This window comes from Schistocerca piceifrons, chromosome 1 (assembly GCF_021461385.2).
Source record: "Schistocerca piceifrons isolate TAMUIC-IGC-003096 chromosome 1, iqSchPice1.1, whole genome shotgun sequence".
Lineage (NCBI taxonomy): Eukaryota > Metazoa > Arthropoda > Insecta > Orthoptera > Acrididae > Schistocerca > Schistocerca piceifrons.
Window position 1 is genome coordinate 1,144,624,899 of NC_060138.1, and position 23,026 is coordinate 1,144,647,924.

General features: G+C 44.3%; 1 protein-coding gene across 1 annotated transcript in view; it reads left to right on the forward strand.

Annotated features, from left to right (window-relative positions):
• The window catches only part of LOC124712818 (mite allergen Der f 3-like), a 90,853-nt gene that overhangs the window by 31,374 nt on the left and 36,453 nt on the right, over positions 1 to 23,026 (forward strand). Inside the window, exons 3-4 of the mRNA XM_047242901.1 lie at positions 2,085 to 2,185; positions 19,003 to 19,138. Coding sequence (XP_047098857.1) covers positions 2,184 to 2,185; positions 19,003 to 19,138 — 138 coding nt within the window. The 5' untranslated portion in view covers positions 2,085 to 2,183. The remainder of the gene's footprint in view (positions 1 to 2,084; positions 2,186 to 19,002; positions 19,139 to 23,026) is intronic.

Genomic DNA, 23,026 nt, shown 5'->3' on the forward strand with positions numbered 1-23,026 from the left:
TACGTCATCAGTCTCATGTTGAGGCAATAACGCCCATTCTTTCTGCAGAGCTGCTCACAAGCGTTAGAGAGTGGTTGGTGGCCGCTGACGTCACGCAACCCGTCTCCCTAGTGCATCCCAGACATGTTCTATGGCATTCAAATCGGGACAGTGAGCAGCCCGCGCCATGCGTGCACTGTCCAACAAAAAATCAACCACTATTGCTCTATGAGGTCGAACATTATCCTCCATCAGTACGAAGTCAGGTCTGGGCCCACATCACCTCGCAACAACCGTCGATGATATTCTAAGATCTCCTGGTACCTGACAGAAGTTGAATCTTCCTGATTCACCTGTACAATTTCATGAAGAAGTATTCGAGTGATCATCATAATCCCTGAATGAGATTTCCACTCTACAGCGGAGCGCGCGCTGATATGAAACTTCCTGGCAGATTAAAACTGTGTGCCGGACCGAGACTCGAACTCGAGACCTTTGCCTTTCGCGGGCAAGTGCTCTACCAACTGAGCTACCCAAGCACGACTCACGCCCCGTCCTCACAGCTTCACTTCTGCCAGTACCTCGTCTCCTACGTTCGAAACTTAACAGAAGCTCTCCTGCGAAACTTGGAGAACTAGCACTCCTGATAGAAAGGCAAAGGTCCCGAGTTCGAGTTTCGGTCCGGCACACAGTTTTAATCTGCCAGAAAGTTTCAGCATAATCCCTGCCAATATCAGTAGGGATCCTCCTCAATATCGGTCTCTTTCCACAATGTTTGAGTGCCGAAAAGGTGTTATACGTGCTCTCCAGATGCGAATCCGTCCAGAATGATCATGGCTCTGAGCACGAGGGGACTTAACTTCTGAGGCCATCAGTCCCCTAGAACTTAGAACTACTTAAACCTAACTAACCTAAGGACATCACACACATCCATGGCCGAGGCCGGATTCGAACCTGCGACCGTAGCGGTCGCGCGGTTCCGGACTGTAGCGCCTAGAACCGCTCGGCCACTCTGGCCGACCCAGAATGACTCTCCAGACCAAATCGGTTCTCATCTGTAAAAGAACGTTGGCTCACCATTCGATCATCCAGGCGACAGGTTGACAGCTCCAATATAGACGTTCCCTTCTGTGAAGACACGACAGGGGTAAACACACAGCAGGTCTCCAACAGTAAAGGCCACTCTTCTGAAGCCTTCTGTACACTGTTTGCCTCTATACAACACGTCCAGAGGATGCTGCGAGGTCAGATGCCAGTTGCAGTGCAGTAGTAAGGCGGTACCGTCAGCCCCTTACAGCCAAATAACGACCCATTGTTTCTCATGTCACACGTGGTTAGTCCTGTCCTGGTCTCCGGGATACAGCTACGGTCTGTATAAACAGCACCTCATCCGAGAAACAACAGGACGATTCACATTAAGCCATCGGGCCACTTGCTTTGGCCCTTCACATCAGAGAGTCTCAGGCGTCTTCTCTGGGCCACAATGCATCGTCTGCGACTGTGTACACAGCGACTGTGGATGTTAGACTACCCTGCAAATAGTACCTCGCTTGACAGGTGCCCTGACGTCATTGCTGGCGTGGTTGTCTGTTGTTCGGAATGCCGTAGTCCGTGGACAACACGATCGTACGGACATCTGTTGACAGTTTGCATGGTTATATCGTGAATTAGACACAGGGCAGGGAAATAGCAGTTTGTTGCTTTAATCTTGGACACCAGTTTGTATTGAAAGCCACAGAGGTTTACTATACGAGGGTTCATGTGTTATTTTGTATGAAGAGTCATTGACAGATACGGAAGTACCTTCAGAAGCACCCCAGGCAAATGTGTTGGGACCATTGCTACTCATATTGAATAATAATGACCTGGCAGACAATATTGATAGAATCCTCTGACTTTTTGCAGATAATGCAGTTATCTGCAAAAAAGTACTGTCCGAAAAAAAGCTGCACAAATATTCCCTCAGATCTGGATAGGGTTTCAAAGACGTACAGAGACCTTTAGCTCGCACTCAGTGTTCAGAAATGCATTTGTCACTATTTTTGCTTCGCAGCCTGGTAGGTAGCAACAACTGAGCTATTAGAATGCGTTGTGTTTTGTTGCAGCTGTCGGTGCAACTTGATTTTCTCGGCACCTACATCCACGCCTGTGGCGCGTCTATCCTCAATGAGTTCTGGGCTATTACCGCCGCCCACTGTTTCGAAATGTAAGTATGTGTGAAACGAAACGATAAACATAGACAGTAGATTGATTTCCAAATCGTATGTGATGTAGCCTCGTGTATGCGAAAGAGAAAGGGAAAGAGTGGGGAAACAGTGCAAGAGCATGTCAGGATTGTAGCCAATTGCACCGAACTGTGGGGGCCGACAAAGTACTAAAGTGGCGGCCGAGTTTAGGTTCGTTCTGCGCATCTAACGTCACGAAACGCAGTCAGCTAATGAACAGAGAACGACGTTGCCAGAGCTCTACTGCAGTGCAGAGCACGGACGAGTGAACATTCAGTCATAAATAAAGTAATTGAACAAAAGCAATCTCTTGATAGCATACTTCCTCTGATAGAAAGTTTGGAAAAATCATTCTTTATACAAATTGCTTCATATTCTACTAATTAATTAAATCAAACAAGCAATATGCCTCCTAACTCAGGCAATATCAAGGAAAGCTGTTTGTATCATTCTCACAAACCGCTTTTTCGCAATAAAGAACAGCGGTAATTGTTTATTTCCTATAGCACTTCGACGAAACGTGAGTAATTCATAGTCATACCAACAATGTTTGTCGGTATTTTGCGTGATATTTTAAAGTCCTCCGGGAGAATTATTGCATGACGAGCTGCGATAGTGTAATAGTTAAAGTGTCGCTGGCATGGTAGCTCAGCGTGTTCGGTTAGAGGGTCAGCTACCCTGTGTAATGAAGAACCTGAATTAACCAATCAACGACGAACTTGAATGGTTGTCTTACGACGTCCGCCCCGAGCAGATGCAACGCACGAAAGCGAACAAAATGAGACAAAAAAGAAAAAAACTGTTTGGATGCTAAGCGAAAGGTTCTGAGTTCAAACCCTGTTTGGTGCTTAGTGTTTTCTTTATTTAAAAACAATATCGATGTGTCTTACTTCATGAATTTTATTCGTTTGAATGTCATTTTTTGAAATTTCTAGTGGCAACTAAAATCGACCATACGGAAATATACGCTATGGACTTTTACCTCTGAAAACTCTTCAAAATTTCGTGCAATGATTTACTACACCTAATGCTGCACAGAAATTGCGTTGAACATCGAAACAAAATTAAGTCATTTATGGGGGGTAGGTATCAGTCAAGAAGATGTGTAAAAATCAAATTTTTGGGCCAAATAGTTTTTGTGAAGCCGAATGATAAAGTGTGTCAAAGCAGTCGAAGCACCATGTGTCTGCACAGGCAAGCAGTGCAGTAATGACAAAATCTCGCTCAGCGCGGAGTGCAGGGAGCACGTCTCTGTAGCAGCGAAAGGGTTAATGCGGCCGTGATGGCTTTACTTCATAAACTGCGCGCTCCCACCTAACTTAAGTTTGCGAACTATACTATCCTATGGCGCTGCTTCTCTTGGCGCGTGCAACTGGCAACGCAGCAATCTCCCGCGTCTGGGCGGGCATGCGCGAACCGCCAAGATAAAAGAACTGAACTACAAATCAAGAGCTACGAAAAAGAATACATAAGCGAAGAACTCCAAGGAACCACTAAAAAAGAAGGAATAGATAAGTTGTGCATGTGAATATAAAAATCTTTTTAATCTGGAAGTAGCAATAAAGATTTAAAAAATGGATAAATTAAAGTAGATATGATTTAGAAACTGTTCTAGATAACGGATACAAGACTTAAGATAAATCAAGAGACGTTCATAGGGTTTGTTGACTAAGAAAAATCGTTAGACAATGCAAATATGGTGCAAGACCGATATTCTCAAAGCAATAGGTGTAAGCTACGGACAAAGACGGGGGACATGTAATAGATAGAAGAACCAAGAGGGAAAAATAAGAAGACTAAGAAAAAAGTGCTCGGGCTAGAAAGAGAATAAGACACAAAAGTTTCGTCCCTACTGTTCAGTCGATACATCGAAGTACCAATGATGGAAATAAAAGAAAGATTTAGGAATGGAAAAATTCAGGATGGAAAGACATCAATGATAATGTCAGCTGATGACATTGCTATCCTCAGTGAAGGTGAAGAAGAATTAAAGGACCTGTTCGATAGAATGTACAAATGAGTACACAATATTGAATGAGAGTAAACCGAAAGTAATCAGGAATAGCAGAAATGAGACTACTGATGAGCTTGACTTTGAAATTGATGACCACGATGAGGACGAAGCGAAGGAATTCCGTTTCATTACAAGCAAAATAACAAATGACAGGCGAAGCAAGCAGGACATAAGAAACACACTAGCACAGGCAAAGAGGGCATTCCCGGCCAAGGGATTTCTGCTAGTATCAAACATCGGCCTTAACCTGAGGAAGAAGTTTCTGAAAATGTGCGCTTGGAGCACAGTGTTCGATGATTCTGAACCACAAAAATGGTTCAAATGGCTCCGAGCACTATGGGACTTAAATTCGGAGGTCATCAGTCCCCTAGAACTAAGAACTACTTAAACCTAACTAACCTTAGGACAACACACACATTCATGCCCGAGGCAGGATTCGAACCTGCGACCGTAGCGGTCGCGCGGTTCCAGGCTGTAGCGCCTAGAACCGCTCGGCCCCACCGGCCGGCTCTGAACCACAGACTATAGGAAAACCGGAAAAGAAGACAATCGAAGAGTTTGGGTAGGTTGCATAGAAGAATCTTGAAAATTATGTGGACTGATTAGCAATAAGGATGTATCTCGTCGAATCGTTGAGGAGGGGAACATGTAGAGAAACAAATGTTCAAATGTGTGTGAATTCCTAAGGGACCAAACTGCTGAGTCATCGGTCCCTAGACTTACACACTACTTAAACTAATTTAAACTAAGTTATGCTAAGAACAACTCACACACGCCCTTGCCCAAGGGAGGGGCCGCGCAATCCGTGATATGGCGCCTCAAACCGCGCGGCCACTCAGCGCGGCTGTACAAAAACATTGACAAGAAGAAGAGGCAGAACGACATAACATGCTTTACAACACCAATGACTAATTTATATGGTACTTGAGGGAGTTGCGGAAGGTAAAACACTGTAGGAGAGATTTGAATATCTCTAACGAATATTTAAAGACGTCGGTTGTGTTCTACTATGAAGTGGTTGGCACAGGAGAGTAATTCGTGGCGCTCCGCTTCAAATCGATTAGAAGACTCATGGTCCAAAAAGATCATTTACTTATACTGACGAGTCAAAGATACTGATACACCTGCCTAATATCGTGTAGGACCCCTGCGAGCACGCAGAAGTGGCGCAACACGACGTGGCACGGACTCGACTAATGTCTGAAGTACTGCTCGAGGGAATTGACACCTTAAATCCTGCAGCACTGTCCGTAAATCCGTAAGAATACAAGGGGGTACAGATCTTTTCTGAACAACACGTTGCTAGGCATCCCAGATATACTCAATAATGTTCATGTCTGGGGAGATTGCTGGCAAGTGGAAGTGTTTAAACTCAGAAAAGCGTTCCTGGAGCAACTCTGTAGCATTTCTGGACGTGTGGGGTGTCGCATTGTCCTGCTGAAATTACCCTAGGTCGGTCGGAATGCACAATAGACATGAATGGACGCACGTGATCAGGCAGGATGCTTACGTACGTGTCACCTGTCAGACTCATATCTAGACGTATCAGGGATCCCATATCATTCAAACTGCATGCGCCTCACACCATTACAGAGCCTCCACCAGCTTGAACAGTCCCCTGCTGGTTATGCAGGACCCATGGATTCATGAGGTTTTCTCCATACCCTTACACGTCCATCTGCCCGATACAATTTGAAACGGGACTAGTCCGACCGGGCAACATGTTTCCAATCATCAACAGTCCAATGTCGGTGTTGACGGGCCCAGTCGAGGTGTAAAGCTTTGTGCTGTGCGGTCACCAATGAATGTGCATCCGGCTCTGAAAGCCCATATCGACGATGTTTCGTTGAATGGTTCGCACGCTGACACTTGTTGACGGCCCAGCACTGAAATTTGCAGCAATTTGCGGAAGGGTTGCACTTCTGTGACGTTGGACGATTCTCTTCAGTCGCCGTTGGTCCAGTTCTTGCAGGATCTTTTTCCCAGCCTAAGCGATGTCGGAGATTTGATGTTTTACCGAATTCCTGATATTCACGCCACACTCGTGAAATGGTGCTACGGGAAAATCTCCACTTCATAGCTACCTCGATGTTGCTGTGTTCCATCGCTCGTGCGCCGACTATAACACCACGTTCAAACTCACGTAAATCTTGATAAACTGCCATTTTTCTGCAATAACTGATCTAACACTTGTTGTCTTAAGTTTAACTATCTCAGTATTTGAATACGCATGTCTATTCCAGTTTCTTTGGCTCTTCAGTGGAGTTAGTGAATAGTTTCTTGGGGTATCCCCGAAGCTACTTTTACTGCTGAAGATTTTTCTCCATTGGGACCGAAGTGCATTATTCTGTTTTCTGGTAACATGTCAATCCGTGTGAGTGTAATAGACAAAGATCTTTACTTTGCCGTTAAAATTATATTTCAGATGTACTGTTTGTAGTGACAAAGACAGTTATGTTAATTTGTTTACATGGAAGCCTCTGTGCGCTACTTAGTCATCTGCAAGAAGGGAGCCATACACAGCAACATATCATGTACGTGATTGGATATTATTTCGGAAGAAATAACAGAAATCTAAGGAACATGTAGTGCCGAACTAACTTAATTATCAGTAACAGGTTCAACCACTGGGAGAAAACTGGATTAGTTACGACCAAGGGCACAAAACTGGAAGAGCGATGTTATCTCAGAGAGTGCACAAGAGGGGAGCCAAACAGATGAAAATCTGCCCCTAAGGGAAGTGGTCTGATTCTCTTAGTGAAAGTCACTGGTGGATTTTTCGTCTACCTTGTCAGTCACCCTTATTCTTCTCCCATTAATGGTTTTCATCTGCTAACTGAATTCAGTCATTCACTGGCTGACCTTGCTGGCATGGTACGCTAAATGTGGTACGCTAAATACTATTGTGATGACAACCTCCGCAGACTGGCGTTACATACGTCACACTGTATAGGACTTACAAAAAAAAGTCAGCAAAAGAAGGCCTCACGATTAGAATTAATACAATTAATGTTGACCTTTTTCTTGTACGCAGCTACTTTATGTTCGATAACAAAATGAACAAATACATACAAAATTCTCTCTCTCTCTCTCTCTCTCTCTCTCACACACACACACACACACACACATACACGTACAACAAGAAGAAACAGTTTCATTTACAAGTTGGCGATATTCACAACCTAGACGGAACACAAATGAATAAATGTAAAACATAACGTCGAGTGTAATGGTACTATTTCTCTTATGAATTTTACAACAGTAAGAAGAAGCAAAAAAAAAAAAAAAAAATCTGTGTAAGTAAATGTGGGTTCATAAAGGGCGAAAAACTGAAAAAAGTGAATGTGCCAACAGGTTTCTAAGTTTCGCTAACATTGAAGGAAAAACAATGGCCTTCATACAATATAAACAAGAGGCAAAAACAACGTAAGTAATTTATTCCTTACATGGTCAGTCTGGGGACGATCAGCAATGTAACATCACAAGTCAAGATCGCTAAAAAAGCCTTTTATTGGATGACTGTTTTTAATCCGGAAATACCAAAATGTACAGATGTTTTATTCATACTACAATTCCAGAATGACCACAGAAGGTGCTTCATCAATGAAAGCGAAACGCAACTAGTGAAAAGTACACTTTATTTGCAGTAAGCTTAAGACGGGGAAACCAACAATATGTGCTGAGAAAATAACCCACAAAAGAACATTTATCGATATAATAACTTCTCACAGCAACGACGTGTGGGAAAATGCAAAATGCTGCGTGATAATGGAAGCAAGATATCAGGATCGCTTCAAAATTGATGAGTAGGCACGGACTAATTGTGCGACAGACTCACAGAGCCATACACCTTAGCAGACAAGAAAGCAGGCGCTGCTGCTTATCACGAAGCGCTATGCGACATTTTACCACGGCTATTCGAGAACGGTACCCTTGCAGAACGTCAATGGATGTGGTTTTCGGACGAAGAGGCGCCATCCCATTTTCTACGCCTAGTACGACAGTACTCAACACAAACATTTAATGAGGGATGGATTGATCGAGGAAAACCAAAAGCATGGCTTCCCCATTCACCTGATCCTAATCCCTTAAATTTATTGTTGAAGGGACATTGTAAACACACTGGTGTATTCCATGCTCGTCAGCAAAGTGCACAGCTCATATCACGGAGTCTCCCAAGCATGCGACCAAATTCGAGGGCAGCCAGTTTTTCGCACTATTTTGTGAATCATTGAGGAAAAGGGCTTGAGGATATGTAAGCACAACGGGCAGCTCCTGTAGCGTCAATAGACGGTTGGCTATCATGACTGGCCTGTGTGTCAACGATTACTTTTCCTGGGCAATAATTCATAGAATCTTTATTTCTACTTTTTGACCAGTGTATCTCTTATAAGGATATGGCACAAATTTTTTTACAAAGATTATACATGGCGTTGTGAAACTATTCGTTCAAATTAATGTAGGAAGTAGAGAACAACAGAACAGTTATATTCACTGGAGCGCCAGAGAAACTGGTACAGGCGTTAATATTCAAATACAGAGATATGTAAATAGGCAGAATACAGCGTTGCGGTCGGCAACGCCTATATAAGACAAGAAGTGTCTGGCGCAGTTATTAGATCGGTTACTGCTGCTACAATGGGAGGTTATGCAAGTTTGAACATGGTGCTATAGCCGGCGCACAGGTGATGGCACACAGCATCTCCGAGGTAGCGATGAAGTGGGGATTTTTCCGTACGACCATTTCACGGGTGTACCGTGATATCAGGAATCCGGTAAAACATCAAATCTACGACTTCGCTGCGACCGGAAAAAGACCCTGCAAGAACGGGACCAACGGCGACTAAAGAGAATTGTCCAACGAGACAGAAGTGCAATCCTTCCGCAAATTGCTGCAAATTTCAGTGCTGGGCCATAAATAAGAGTCAGCTTGGGAACCATTCAATGAAACATCATCGATATTGGCTTTCGGAGTCGAAGGTCCACTTATGTACCCTTGATGACTGCACGAAACAAAGCTTTACGCCTTGCCTGGGCCGGTCATCACCGACATTGGACTCTTGATGACTGGAATCATTTTGCCTGGTCGGTCGAATCTCGTTTCAAATTGTGTCGAGCGGATTTACGTGTACGGTATGGAGACAACATCATGAATCCATGGAGCCTGTACCTCAGCAGGAGACTGTTGAAGCTGGTGGAGGCTCTGTAATGGTGTGGGGCGAGTGCAATTGGAGAGATCTGTGTCCTCTGATACATCCAGGTACGACTCTGACTGGGGACTGGTACATTAGCATCCTGTCTGGACACCTACACTTACATCCTTTCATATTCATTGTGCATTCCGACGAACGTGGGTAATTCCATCAGGACAATACGACACCCCACTCGTGCAGAATTTCCACAGAGTGGCTCGTCTGAGTTTAAACACTTCCGTTGGCCACCAAACTTTCCAGACATGAACATAATTGAGTATATCTGGGATGCCTTGCAACGTGCTGTTCTGAAGAGACCTCTACCCCCTAGTACACTTACGGATTTATGGACAGCCCTGCAGGATTCATGGTGTCAATTCCCTCCAGCACTGGTTCAGACATTAGTCGAGTCCGTGGCACATCGTGTTGCGGCATCGATCCCTAAGCTTACTCAATACTTAATCTAACTTAAAATAACTTACGCTGTGGACAACACACACACCCATGCCCGAGGGAGGACTCGAACCTGTGACGGGGGGAGCAGCGTGGACCGTGACAAGACGCCTGAGACCGCGCAGCTACCACGCGCGCCGCTTCTGCGTGCTTGTGGGGACCCTACACGATATTAGGCAGGTGCACCAGTTTCTTTCGTTCTTCAGTGTATTTAAGTTAGGAAAGTACGGTCTCTGAAGTCAATTTTTAATGTTAGCGAATATTTTGTTAGTGGTTTTGAAGTAAAGTGTTGTGTCGATGTCGCTGGCTGGAAATGCGTACTGTCATTCAAAACTGGTTCTGACGTCTGCTAGGAAACACATCGATTCGTTCGCAAGCATCACCGCCTTGGGATAACAACGGTGACTTATTTTGTAAACAAACCAATTCAGTCCCAGTCATTATCGCCCTGTGACAGCAACAGCGTACATGGAGCGGTTCACGTACGATGAAATGGCTGACATGCATCTCGTATACGTGACTGTGAATGGAAAAGGACGTGATGCAGAGAGGCAGTATCGACAGCGCTTTCCAAAGTGACGGCTTCCACAACACCAAACGTTCGGACGTGTTCATCACCTGCTACGTGAAACAAATACTCTCCGCGCAATACTGCATGATGCAAGTCGGAATCGAACAGTGCGAACTCCCGAAATGGAAGCCGAGATTCTGCGACATGTTGAAAACTCTGCATCTACAATTAGCCTAGTGTGGAACGTATTGCATGAACAGCAGCTTCACGCTTTCCATATTCTGTGTGGCAGCACAACCAACCGAAGATTTTCCCTAACACGTACAGTTCATACAGTTGTTTTTAGAACGGACTGCGCTGTACGCCTTATTTCCAGCCGAGGTCTTGTGCACTCACTAGGCTTTTCAGCGTCCACAATTCGCATGTTTGAGCACGTGTGAATCCATGACGCACTCGACTTCGTGCTCGTCAACAGCGATTCGGTGGTGTGTGGGCCGGCATTCTCGGTGGTAGCTTGACTGGCCCAAACAATCTTCCATTCTGCCTCAACGGCCGGAGATAGTTCATCTTTATGGAACATGTGTTACCAGAACTGTTGGAGGATGTACCTCTGAATGTTAGACAAAGGATGTACGAACGCGATGGTGCGCCAAACCATTTCAGCAGTTCTGTGAGGAATCGTCTGAGGACCACGTTTGGCGATCGATGGATCGGCCGAAGTGGCCCTATGGCCTCACCACTTGTCACGTGACCTCACGTGTCTTGGATTTCTTCCTCTAGGGGCATATGAAGCAGCTGGTGTATGAAACTGTTTTCGAAACAGAAGAACACCTCTCTTGCTAGAACTGTCGTCCTTGCTGCTAGTATTGCGGACATGCCAGGCATCTTCCAACGGACAGTCAATAGTCTGACGATGCACTGCTACATAAAGGCCAATGGTCGCGCATTCGAACAATTCCTGTGAATACAACTGCTGTAACTAGCATGCTAAAATGCCTTCTGTGTAACTCGTCCCCAGCTTCAGAAATTGCCTTCAGGCAGTGTTTGGTGGACTGGAGGAGCACTTTGAGGACCGCATGTTGTTGTGGTCTTCAGTCCAAAGACTGGTTTGATGCAGCTCTCCATGCTACTCTATCCTGTGCAAGCTTCTTCATCTCCCTGTACCTACTGCAACCTACATCCTTCCGAATCTGCTTAGGGTATTCATCTCTTGGTCTCCCTCTGCGATTTTTACCCTCCACGCTGCTCTCCAATACTAAATTGGTGATCCCTTGATGCCTCAGAATATGCCCTACCAACCTATCCCTTCTTCGAGTTAAGTTGTGCCACAAATTTCTCTTCTCTCCAATTCTGTTCAATACTTCCTCATTAGTTATGTGATCTACCCATCTAATCTTCAGCATTCTTCTGTGGCACCAGATTTCGAAAGCTTCTATTTTCTTCTTGTCTAAAGTATTTATCGTCCACGTTTCACTTCCATACATGGCTACACTCCATACAAATACTTCCTGACATTTAAATCTAAACTCGATGTTAACAAATTTCTCTTCTTCAGAAACGCTTTCCTTGCCATTGCCAGTCTACATTTTATATTCTCTCTACTTCGACCATCATCAGTTATTTGGCTCCCAAAATAGCAAAACTCCTATACTACTTTACGTGTCTCATTTCCTAATCTAATTCCGACAGCATCACCCGATTTATTTAATTAGACTACATTCCAGTATCCTCGTTTTTCTTTTGTTGATGTTCATCTTATACCCTCCTTTCAAGACACTGTCCATTCCGTTCAACTGCTCTTCCAGATCCTTTGCTGTCTCTGACAGAATTACAATGTCATCGGTGAACCTCAAAGTTTTTATTTCTTCTCCATGGATTTTAATACCTACTCCGTATTTTTCTTTTGTTTCCTTTACTGGTTGCTCAATATACAGATTGAATAACTTCGGGGGTAGTCTACAATCCTGTCTCACTCCCTTCCCAACCACTGCTTCCCTTTCATGCCCCTCGACTCCTATAACTGCCATCTGATTTCTGTACAAATTGTAAATAGCCTTTCGCTCCCTGTGTTTTACCCCTGACACCTTCAGAATTGGAAAGAGAGTTTTCCAGTAAAGCTGCATTCCTTCGGGAAAAAATTACGGCCGTAGTTTCCCCTCGCTTTCAGCCGTTCGTAGTACCAGCACAGCAAGGCCGTTTTGGTTAGTGTTACAAGGCCAGATCAGTCAATCATCCAGACTGTTGCCCCTGCAACTACTGAAAAGGTTGCTGCCCCTCTTCAGGAACCACACGTTTGTCTGGCCTCTCAACAGATACCCCTCCGTTGTGGTTGCACCTACGGTACGGCTATCTGTATCGCTGAGGCATGCAAGCCTCCCCACCAACGGCAAGGTTCATGGTTCATGGGGGGAGGGAGGACCGCATGCTATAACTAAATTTATTTGTTTTGATGTTCTCTGCCTGCATACAAAGGGAGCTTAAAAATGTCACATATTTCTACAGGACGTAGTATTGGTCAAAACTAGAAGAAAAGTTTCTATAACGATATGTCTGGAACCCAATATCTGTCGTGTACTGTGTTAAGTAAGTATGTGTATATCGATAGCATCGATGTTCCGACACGTCAACAGGTCATGCAGAATTTCATTGTTCGTGTGCGCCACATCATCGCCAGTGATGGCAGGCATATCGTACATGTCGTAACCTAAATCTGAATCTCTCTAGTGACGTTTACATGTTGAATAAATTGTGTGCACGCCGTAGTTTGTAACCAATTTACATTTTTTCGATGTGGTTCAATAATTGGATATATACACCTTTTTCATATATAAACCTAAATTAATTACAAGTTGCGGCGCACACACACTTTATTCAACATGTAAACGTCACTACAAAGATTCGGATTTAGGTTATGACATGTTCGATAAGCCTGCCATCATTGGCGATGATGTGGCGCAGACAAATAGTGAAATTCTGCATGACCCGCTGATGTGTCGGAACATCGATGCTGTCGATAACCTCGTGAGTGGCTGTTTTCAGTTCATCAATGATTTTCGTGTTATTCGTGTACATCTTGTCTTTAATACAGCCTCACAAAAAGGAGTCGCAAGTGTTCAGATCCGGGCCAATCGAGGCCCATGCCAGTGGCCTCTGGGTACCCCAGAGCCAGAATGCGGTCCTCAAAGTGCTCCTCCAGACCATCAAACACTACCTGCTTCGATGTGGTTCGTCTCCGTCTCGCATGAACCACATCTTGTCGAAATTAGGATCACTTTGGATAATGGGGATGAAATCATCTTCCAAGACCTTCACGTACCGTTCGGTAGTCACCGTGCCATCAAGGAACATCGCACAGATTATTCTGTGACTGTACATTGCACACCACACAGTCACCCATTGAGAGTGAAGAGATTTATCGATCGCGAAATGCGTATTTTCAGACACCCAGATGCGCAGGTTTTGCTATTGACGAACCCATCCAAATGAAAGTGGGCTTCGTCGCTAAACCGAACCATACAGTGCATACCAATTCCTACCACGTCCCGTGACCATCGTGCAGCTACTATTGCAGGTCATCAAGATATAAATGACTTTGTACGTGGTATTATAGTCGGCACACGTGCGATAGGATGCAACATCTTGGATGTAGCGATGAAGTGGGGATTTTCCCGTACGACCATTTCACGAGTGCACCGTGACTATCAGGAATCCGCTAAATCATCATCTCCGACATTGCCGCGTCCGGAAAAAAATCCTACAAGAACGTTACCAACGACGACTGAATAGAATCGTCCAACGTGACATAAGTGAAAATTGCTGCAAATTTCAATGCTGGGTCATCAACAAGAGTCAGCGTGCGAACCATTCAACAAACCATCATCAATATGGGCTTTCGGAGCTGAAGGCCCACTCGTGTACCCTTGGACCCTGCATGTCAGCAGGGGACTGTTCAAGCTAGTGGAGGCTCTGTAATGGTGTGGGGCGTGTGCAGTTGTAGTGATATGGGACCCTTGATTCGTGTAGATACGACTCTGACAGGTGACATTCGTGTACGCATCCTGTCTGATCAGCTGCATGCATTCAAGTCAATTGTGCATTCTGACGGACTTGGGCAATTTCAGCAGAACAATGCGACATCCCACACATCCAGAATTGCTACAGAGTGGCTGCAGGAACACTGCTGAGTTGAAACACTTCCGCTGTCCACCAAACTCCCCAAACATGAACATTACCCAGCATATCTGGGATGCCTTGCAACTTGCTGTTCGGAAGAGATCTCCAGCCCCTCGTATTTTTACGGATTTACGGACACAGCCCTGCAGGAGTCATGGTGTCAGTTCTCTCCAGCAGTACTTCATACGACGTCGAGTCCATACCACGTCGTGTTGCGGCACCTTTGCGTGCTCGCGGGGCTCTACAATATATTAGGCAGGTGTATCAGTTTCTTTAGCTCTTCTGTATATATAGACGGGATAAGAACATATATATTCGGGGTGTCTCTCCTGATAGACGCCAGGCGCATTTTCTGCGGTGTTTTATCAGATATTTGCAGTTTCATTTTTGCTTTGCGTAGATGAAGTCAGCCCAAACAAACACCGCTTATCACGTCTTTCATGCATCGCCCAGTGTCCACGGAAAGCGTCGGACTATTTCCCGTTAGAAACAAAATGATTTGTAAATTGGAATTTAGACGCCCATCCAAATAACAGTAAAACTCGAAGACTATCCAGTACTCGAGCAATGACGACACTGCCTTGGCCCGCGATGACTGCACGCAGCAGTACTGAATCGCTGGTGGATCGCTTTCTTCGTGTTTTTTATTGTACTTGCTAATATATATCGCTGAAACGAATGTCGGAATAGACTAATTTGGGAGCGTTCTATCGAATGGGCACGTAATATTCCGGTTTTTAGAAACTTTTTGTTTGTAATGGGAAACAAACCGACTCTTTCTGTTGACATTTGTTGGGGCTGACTCCAGTTACACAGTGCAAACGCGAAATCTCAAACATCTGTTAAAAATGTCGTGTGACTAGGGCCTCCCGTCGGGTAGACCGTTCGCCGGGTGCAAGTCTTCGATTTGACGCTCTTCAGCTGTTAGAGGCCGAATTACGATCTTCAGTTATTAGAGGGCGTATTACGCTCTTCAGTTGTAGGCAACTACTGTCAAACAGTGTAGTAGTGCATTGTCTCTGTTTACTAATGGAGCGATAGACCTGGAGTGAGTACTCTGATATGGTTGGTGCTTGAGACCGGGTCATTTAACAGATTGCCTGGATAGGGACGCCGTCGCACGGTAAGAACGCTGCAATTTGAGGAAGCTGTCTTGCAGCATGTGGAGCGGGATCCTTCGATCAGTACTCGTGCAACTGCACTTAACATGGGGACGAATCAGACGAATGTAAGAACAGTCCTTCGAGAGCAATTGTTACGTCCATTTCACTTACAGCGTGTCCACAACCTGGAACCAGTTGATTGTCCAACCAGAGCACAGTTTGCGCAGTCGTACCTGGAACAATGTGAAATGCGTCCTGTGTTGTTTACCGATGAAGCAACGTTCGGGCGTGATGGAGTCTTCAACATGCACAATTCGCATGTTTGGAGTGAGGATAACCCACAGGCCACAGTTACTAGCGCTCGTCAAGTACAGTTCTTCGTTAATGTGTGGGTCGGTGTTGTTGGGGACTGTTTAATTGGGCCGTATTTGCTACCTAGGCAATTAAATGGCAGGCAGTATTACAATTTTCTCGCCAGAGCATTGCCAGAATTGCTGGAAGACGTCCCGCTCCCTACAAGACAATGCATGTGGTTCCAAAATGACGGGGCGCCGGCACATTTCAGTCGTCGTGTGCGTCGATTCCTGGACCGACGGTTCCGAGAAACGCGGATTGGCAGAGGTGGTCCTGTACCATGGCCTGCTCGATCCCCAGACATGTCCCCTCTGGAATTTTTTGTGTGGGGAGAGATGCGCAACCTTGTTTACCCAACTCCTGTTGCATCAAAAGAGGATCTGGTAGCCCGGATAGTAGCAGCAGCAGGAACAATTCAGGATACTCCCGGGGGTTTTTGCCCTGTCAGACAGAACATGATCCGACGGTGTAACCTTTGTTTACGTGTCAATGGAGGCAATTTTGAAAATATACTGTAATTGAAATTGGGTTGTGTTAATGTGTTGTCTCTTGGTCATAAAAAAATGGAAAAGTGTTTGCTGGTTTAATTAATTTGCCGCCAGAGGAATCTTCCTCTACCGGTTTAAATACTCATCATACGAAAAAATGACATTAGGGAAAAATATTTGTTTTGATGCCCCCTATATCTTCTCAGAGTTTGTCGGTTAAAATACTTTTCACCCCGGTGGTTATAATTAAAAATTCACTATTTAACACGTTATAACACGGAAACTAATTACTGTACAAACTCGGTAGCATTAATGTCAAAGACATGGGAGAGAGAAATAATGCAGAATCAGTTCAATTGAAACACTTCTAATGTGATGCTACGGTACATCATACCATTATACACCAGTACCGTTACTGCTACAAAAGGGGCTCGATATGGCGCCCATCAGTGTCCAGAAGCGTCTGTAAGCTCGGGATGTCATTCTGCACAGCAGTACCAAGCATGTTCGTAGGTATACTGACTACCTCTCTTGATATGTTGCGCTTCAGATCAGCACATGTGTGAATGTTTTCCTGGTAAACCCTGTCCTTCAGGTAGCCTCGCCACCAGACATCACAGGGAGTGAGATCAGGTGATCGTACCGTCAAATGTGTATTGGAGAAGCAGGTAAACCTCACGAGTGGTGTGCGGTGAGACCGTACCTAGCTTGAAAACTGTTGAGCTCAATGTGTCTCTCTCCTGTGGGGCGGGTATGACATGCTGGCGAAACATATCGAAGTAACGCTGGCCAGTCGCACTGCACATCTTTTGTTTCTGAGCACCAACTTTTTCCAAAAAGAGTGGGCCAGCGATGAACGTAGCTCTGAATCCACGCCATTCAGTGACACATTCATCATGCAGAGGTACTTCATGAACAGTGACTGGAGGTGAAGATCCCCCACACTCGGAAATTCTGTGTGTGCACCTCACCTGTCAGAGCTTCGTCTATCCATAGGATTGTCCAGGGGCAGCCCTAGACAGTTTCAATCCTTGCGAGAAAATGGAGAGCGAAGTCAACACATTGTTGTGCGTCCTGTGGTGCAAGCTGCTGTACGACATGGATCTTGTACGGACACCATTTGAGAATGGTTCGAAGCACCTTCCGTACAGTGGACCACGGGATGTTCAACAGCACGAGCCCTGCCTGACAATCGGGAATTACGCGCAGCGTTGTCTGCCATAGTAACAGCGATTTTGTCAAACACCTGTGGTGCAACCAGTCGTCGGCCTCTTCTCGGAGCGACGCCCAGTTCTCCTGTGGTTTCGAACTTCTTCATCATTCTCCACACAGCAGGTGGAGAAAGAGGACCCTTCCATAATCCTTGCAGCCGGCGATATTCTCCAAGTGCAGCTGCAGCATTACTGTTGTTTTGATAACAGAGCTTTAGCAATAATGCCCTCCTCCTTTCGTTCAAGCCCATGTGGACACATCAACAAGTGCACTGCGACTGGTAGGGTGTGTGAGACTATGAATCACGATGACTAATCACGGCATCTGGTGGCCATAGTTGGAATTGGACAGTGGCGCTGTGATGCATGGAAATCGTGCACCCTATATTCTGGACGTTAATGCTACCAAGTCTGGTACTCGTACAGTAATTAGTTTCCGTGTTATAACGTGTTATATAGGGAAAGTTTAATTATAACAGCCCAGTATATGTTTTAGACAATTAAGTAAAGCAAAAAGCAACGTCAATGGCCGGGTATTTAGGTAAGTGACCAAATAGCTTCGAATTCTTGTATAATTCATCCGAAACTGAAATTTGCCAGACAATGACGTTAACGACCATTTGATGCTGAGAAGTGTTGATGAATAAATAACTCAAATGCTATGAAAGATATAGTATTACAACAAGTTTCAACGATGACACCTCTACTTTTTTTTTTACAGTGTAGCGCCACCACTGTTTAGGATAGGGAAAGTTAGTTTTGTGCAATATTCTGCGCCATGTTACAGTCAGGTGTGGACTGGATTGCAGTGGGTTATGCATGCCAACAGCTGCGAAGTAGAATGGAGGCCACAGGGCCGTCAAATTGATGAAAGAGTGCATGTCGCAAATGACAGGCAGCAGGGGCCCATTCACCAACCTAGCGTGTTATGAGTACGTGATGTGCAGATAGTCAAGAATAAAAATCTGTCAAATTAACTGAAATCATTTTTGATGGTCATCTCTGTACACGTTATACATATTTTAGGAGGTAGTGTGTGTGTGTTTTATTTGATAAAACAAACGTAAAATTAAATGTAATATATACAGTCACACCAACAAACGATCAGTATGTACTTATGCACAAATATACACGAGACATAACATTTCCATCATCAAAGAGAAAAATGCGGCACATGATCGGTGTATCTCTGGACTGTCAATTATGATGCAAATCTTACAATATCGTAGCGAAGTAACAAATTTCGGCACTGTGTGGCAATCTCCTTTCTCTTGTAATCACTTGTTTTCTTGTTTGTAGGGGTGGCTACTATGCGATCCTAGCAGGAACAACCAGTCTCGTGCAGGGTGGTTCCATGATAAACATCAGTGAGACTATAATCCATCCTCAATACGACAGTTCTAATTCCTGGATCAACGACATCGCCTTAATCAAGGTAGGCACAGAACTTAACATCTGACGGTAAGACAAAATCTTTATTAGATTAAGTTTCGCCGTTGGTCTTATAACACCCCCCTGCTTCCCGGGATTTGCGAAATTACAAGTTGACAATGACCGTGAATTATGAATTTTGACCAGCGTCGGGATAAGGCATCCAAATCCGAAATAAATAATCATTATTCCGCGGGAAACAGAAGACGTTATAACGTGATCGTTATTGAATGAGTAATTTCATTCAATAACGATCGGTAAATGAGGTAATGGAAATAATTTGGAAATACATTTTGCCAGTGGAAATTTTGCCGAAAGAAATGATTAAGTTCTAAAAGCAATTAAAAAATCGGTCGCCAGCTCAACTGATGAGCGACAGTACTGTTAAGTGCGTGAATAATTGTGTCAAAAATAAAGTTTACCTGCGTGTAGCGCAGCAAGTGGAACGGGAACTTTTACGTAAGTGCTGTGTCAGGATCAGTAGTCATATAAAACAATGTCATAACAATCTAACTACCCTTTTTTGTTCATAATTTGTCAGCTAAGAGCAATGCTGACAACATATAATTATCTATCGAGATTATTCATGGACTGTCATTCTGTCTTTAAAATTAGGTACTTTGCACAGTTTAATCTACTAATAATGAAATATATTGCCAATAACGGATTAACTATGTTTTGACTGATATTAATTCGTTAATTGGGGGATTGTCAGGTGGAATAAGCTTTATAGGTTCATGAAATATCCTTGAATTAACTTCAGCCGAATATGCGTTGAAATAAATCTTAATAATCAAATTTATTACTTCAGTCTATTATTAAGTTACTAGGGTTGGCGTAAGCTTATTAAGTGCAACAATTAACTACGCTAATCAGTCTGAAATTTACTCTTCACTGTCTATGCAAATAATTTGATAATTAACATAGTTTCTCTTGATAATGGCGTGACACACTCGGTTCAATAACGTAAGGATTGAAAGGAACCTACTTGGTGTTATTGTCGGGTGGAATGTAACTGCAACACTTCGATTATAAAGTGCTTGTTATTAATTGTTCAACTTCAGAGAAAAGCAGTCACTGTCAAGCCTTCTACAATTTTATCCTTCGAAAATTACGTAGATCTTACTTCCCTCGTTGTCGGTGGATCGACGGAAGTCCACGGCAGCGTCACAATGTGGCAGCGGGCTTTTACTGTTGCGACTTGGGCCCACAGTGCGCTTCATATTTAAGTCCTCGTTTCTTCAGCACTATGCCCATTAATCCATAATAACTTGCCCGGCCATGCTTCCAGATACGCCGACCATTACTTTCCCGTCGTACTTAGACCCACACACTAGCCGTTAGATGTAACACAGCTAGGACTCGCAGCACTCGACTGTGCGTCTTACTCCGAGCACGGCGTCACTGCTACTTCTGCTCGCTGGCGCGCTCCCGCGCCCAGCGGCACGATAAAACAATCTCTCTGACTTCAACGTTAACTAAATATGCCCTGACTTGCCAGTGTTAAATATTACATAATTTAAACATAGTATTTACAATACATATTTACACCAGACAATACATCGTATACAAACAGTTTCATGTGTTAAGTAAGCGAAAAAATTCATAGCAAGGACTGCGTTGTAGCGTCACAGTCTATAGCTTGAGATGTGCCTAATGCCCAGAAATGTATCCCACTTTCTTTTTCAGGAAGACTTGTTACATTGAGGCCTGGTTTTACGAGGTTTTCTGATATCAAGATCCATATAAGCAGTTAAAAATATTGAATGTGCTCATCCACTGCTATAATAACTGTAGTAGCTAAACTAAAACCCTGTATGGTCGAGTAAACGAGCACAATATACAAGGAGGGCCGAACACATCCTAATTTGATAGGCTGGCCGCACTAATTCTCGTGGCGGAGCGTAGGAGCCATGACCAAATCCAACGTCATGTTTGACTCCAAAGACCTTAATCGCGTCGTTATTCGTGTACAGCAACAGCCAGCACAAGTTCCTCATTCATGGTTTGTGTGTGTCTGTAATCATGTAGCGTGAGGAAATCATTAAACTATGAAGTGAGACAGGAACCAATGTGTGAATGCTGAAGGGGCGGAAGGGATCTAACAAGCGACGAATGAATAAATTTCTGTTGGTTGTACACGAAAACCGGAAGTCTAATGGAAACGTATAGTGCACAAACTGCTTTACGTTGTTGTCGGGAAGGACTCATGTTCAAAACGTTCAAATTTGTGTGAATTCCTAAGGGACCAAACTTCTGAGGTCAATGGTCCCTAGCTTACACACTACTTAAATTAACGTAAAATAACTTATGCTAAGAACAACACACACCCATGCCCGAGGTAAGACTCGAACCTCCGACGGGAGGGGCCGCGGAACCCGTGACATGGGGCCTCAAACCGCGCGGCCACTCCGCGTGGCAAAGGAATCATGTAAAAAAATACAGTTGGTAAAGATAGCTATTCAGATTAGTGACACTAATGTTCACTCCGTGCAAGTGGTTCAGCGTCGGCCTCATCTTAATGCTGCTGTTAGGCGTGTTAACATGGGGCTGGAGAAGGCACTGATGGCGGAGGGCATGGCTCACACTACAGTAGCGCCAGTTGAATCTACCAATAGATCGAGTTTGTCGTGGAAAGCCCACGTTCAGGATCTTGTTCAGAGACTTAATGCTGCCAGTTATTATTCGAACGGTATCTGAAGTATGTAATAGTTCGACACGAAAAGTAGTCTACTTTGCTTACTTTCATTCGCTTATATAATATTATGTTTTGGGATAATTCTTCCCATTCTCAAAGGATAAAGTAGTCTACTTTGCTTATTTTCATTGGCTTATATAATATTATGTTTTGAGATAACTCTTCCCATTCTCAAAAGATATTTTTGGCTCAGAAACTGGGGGTTCGGGCAGTTGGTGGTGTCACTTCGCGAACCCCTGGTCGACACCCATTCACTAGTGTGGGTATCCTGACATCGGCCTCTCAACATATATATACCGGGTGTTACAAAAAGGTACGGCCAAACTTTCAGAAAACATTCCTCACACACAAAGAAAGAAATTATGTTATGTGGACATGTGTCCGGAAACGCTTACTTTCCATGTTAGAGCTCATTTTATTATTTCTCTTCAAATCACATTAATCATGGAATGGAAACACACAGCAACAGAACGTACCAGCGTGACTTCAAACACTTTGTTACAGGAAATATTCAAAATGTCCTCCGTTAGCGAGGATACATGCATCCACCATCCGTCGCATGGAATCCCTGATGCGCTGATGCAGCCCTGGAGAATGGCGTATTGTATCACAGCCGTCCACAATACGAGCACGAAGAGTCTCTACATTTGGTACCGGGGTTGCGTAGACAAGTGCTTTCAAATGCCCCCATAAATGAAAGTCAAGAGGGTTGAGGTCAGGAGGGCGTGGAGGCTATGGAATTGGTCCGCCTCTACCAATCCATCGGTCACAGAATCTGTTGTTGAGAAGCGTACGAACACTTCGACTGATATGTGCAGGAGCTCCATCGTGCATGAACCACATGTTGTGTCGCACTTGTAAAGGCACATGTTCTAGCAGCGCAGGTAGAGTATTCCGTATGAAATCATGATAACGTGCTCCATTGAGCGTAGGTGGAAGAACATGGGGTCCAATCAAGACATCACCAACAATGCCTGCCCAAACGTTCACAGAAAATCTGTGTTGATGACGTGATTGCACAATTGCGTGCGGGTTCTCGTCAGCCGACATATGTTGATTGTGAAAATTTGCAATTTGATCACGTTGTACAGTACATACTGACGAAACTAAAATGAGCTCTAACATGGAAATTAAGCGTTTCCTGACACATGTCCACATAACATCTTTTCTTTATTTGTGTGTGAGGAATGTTTC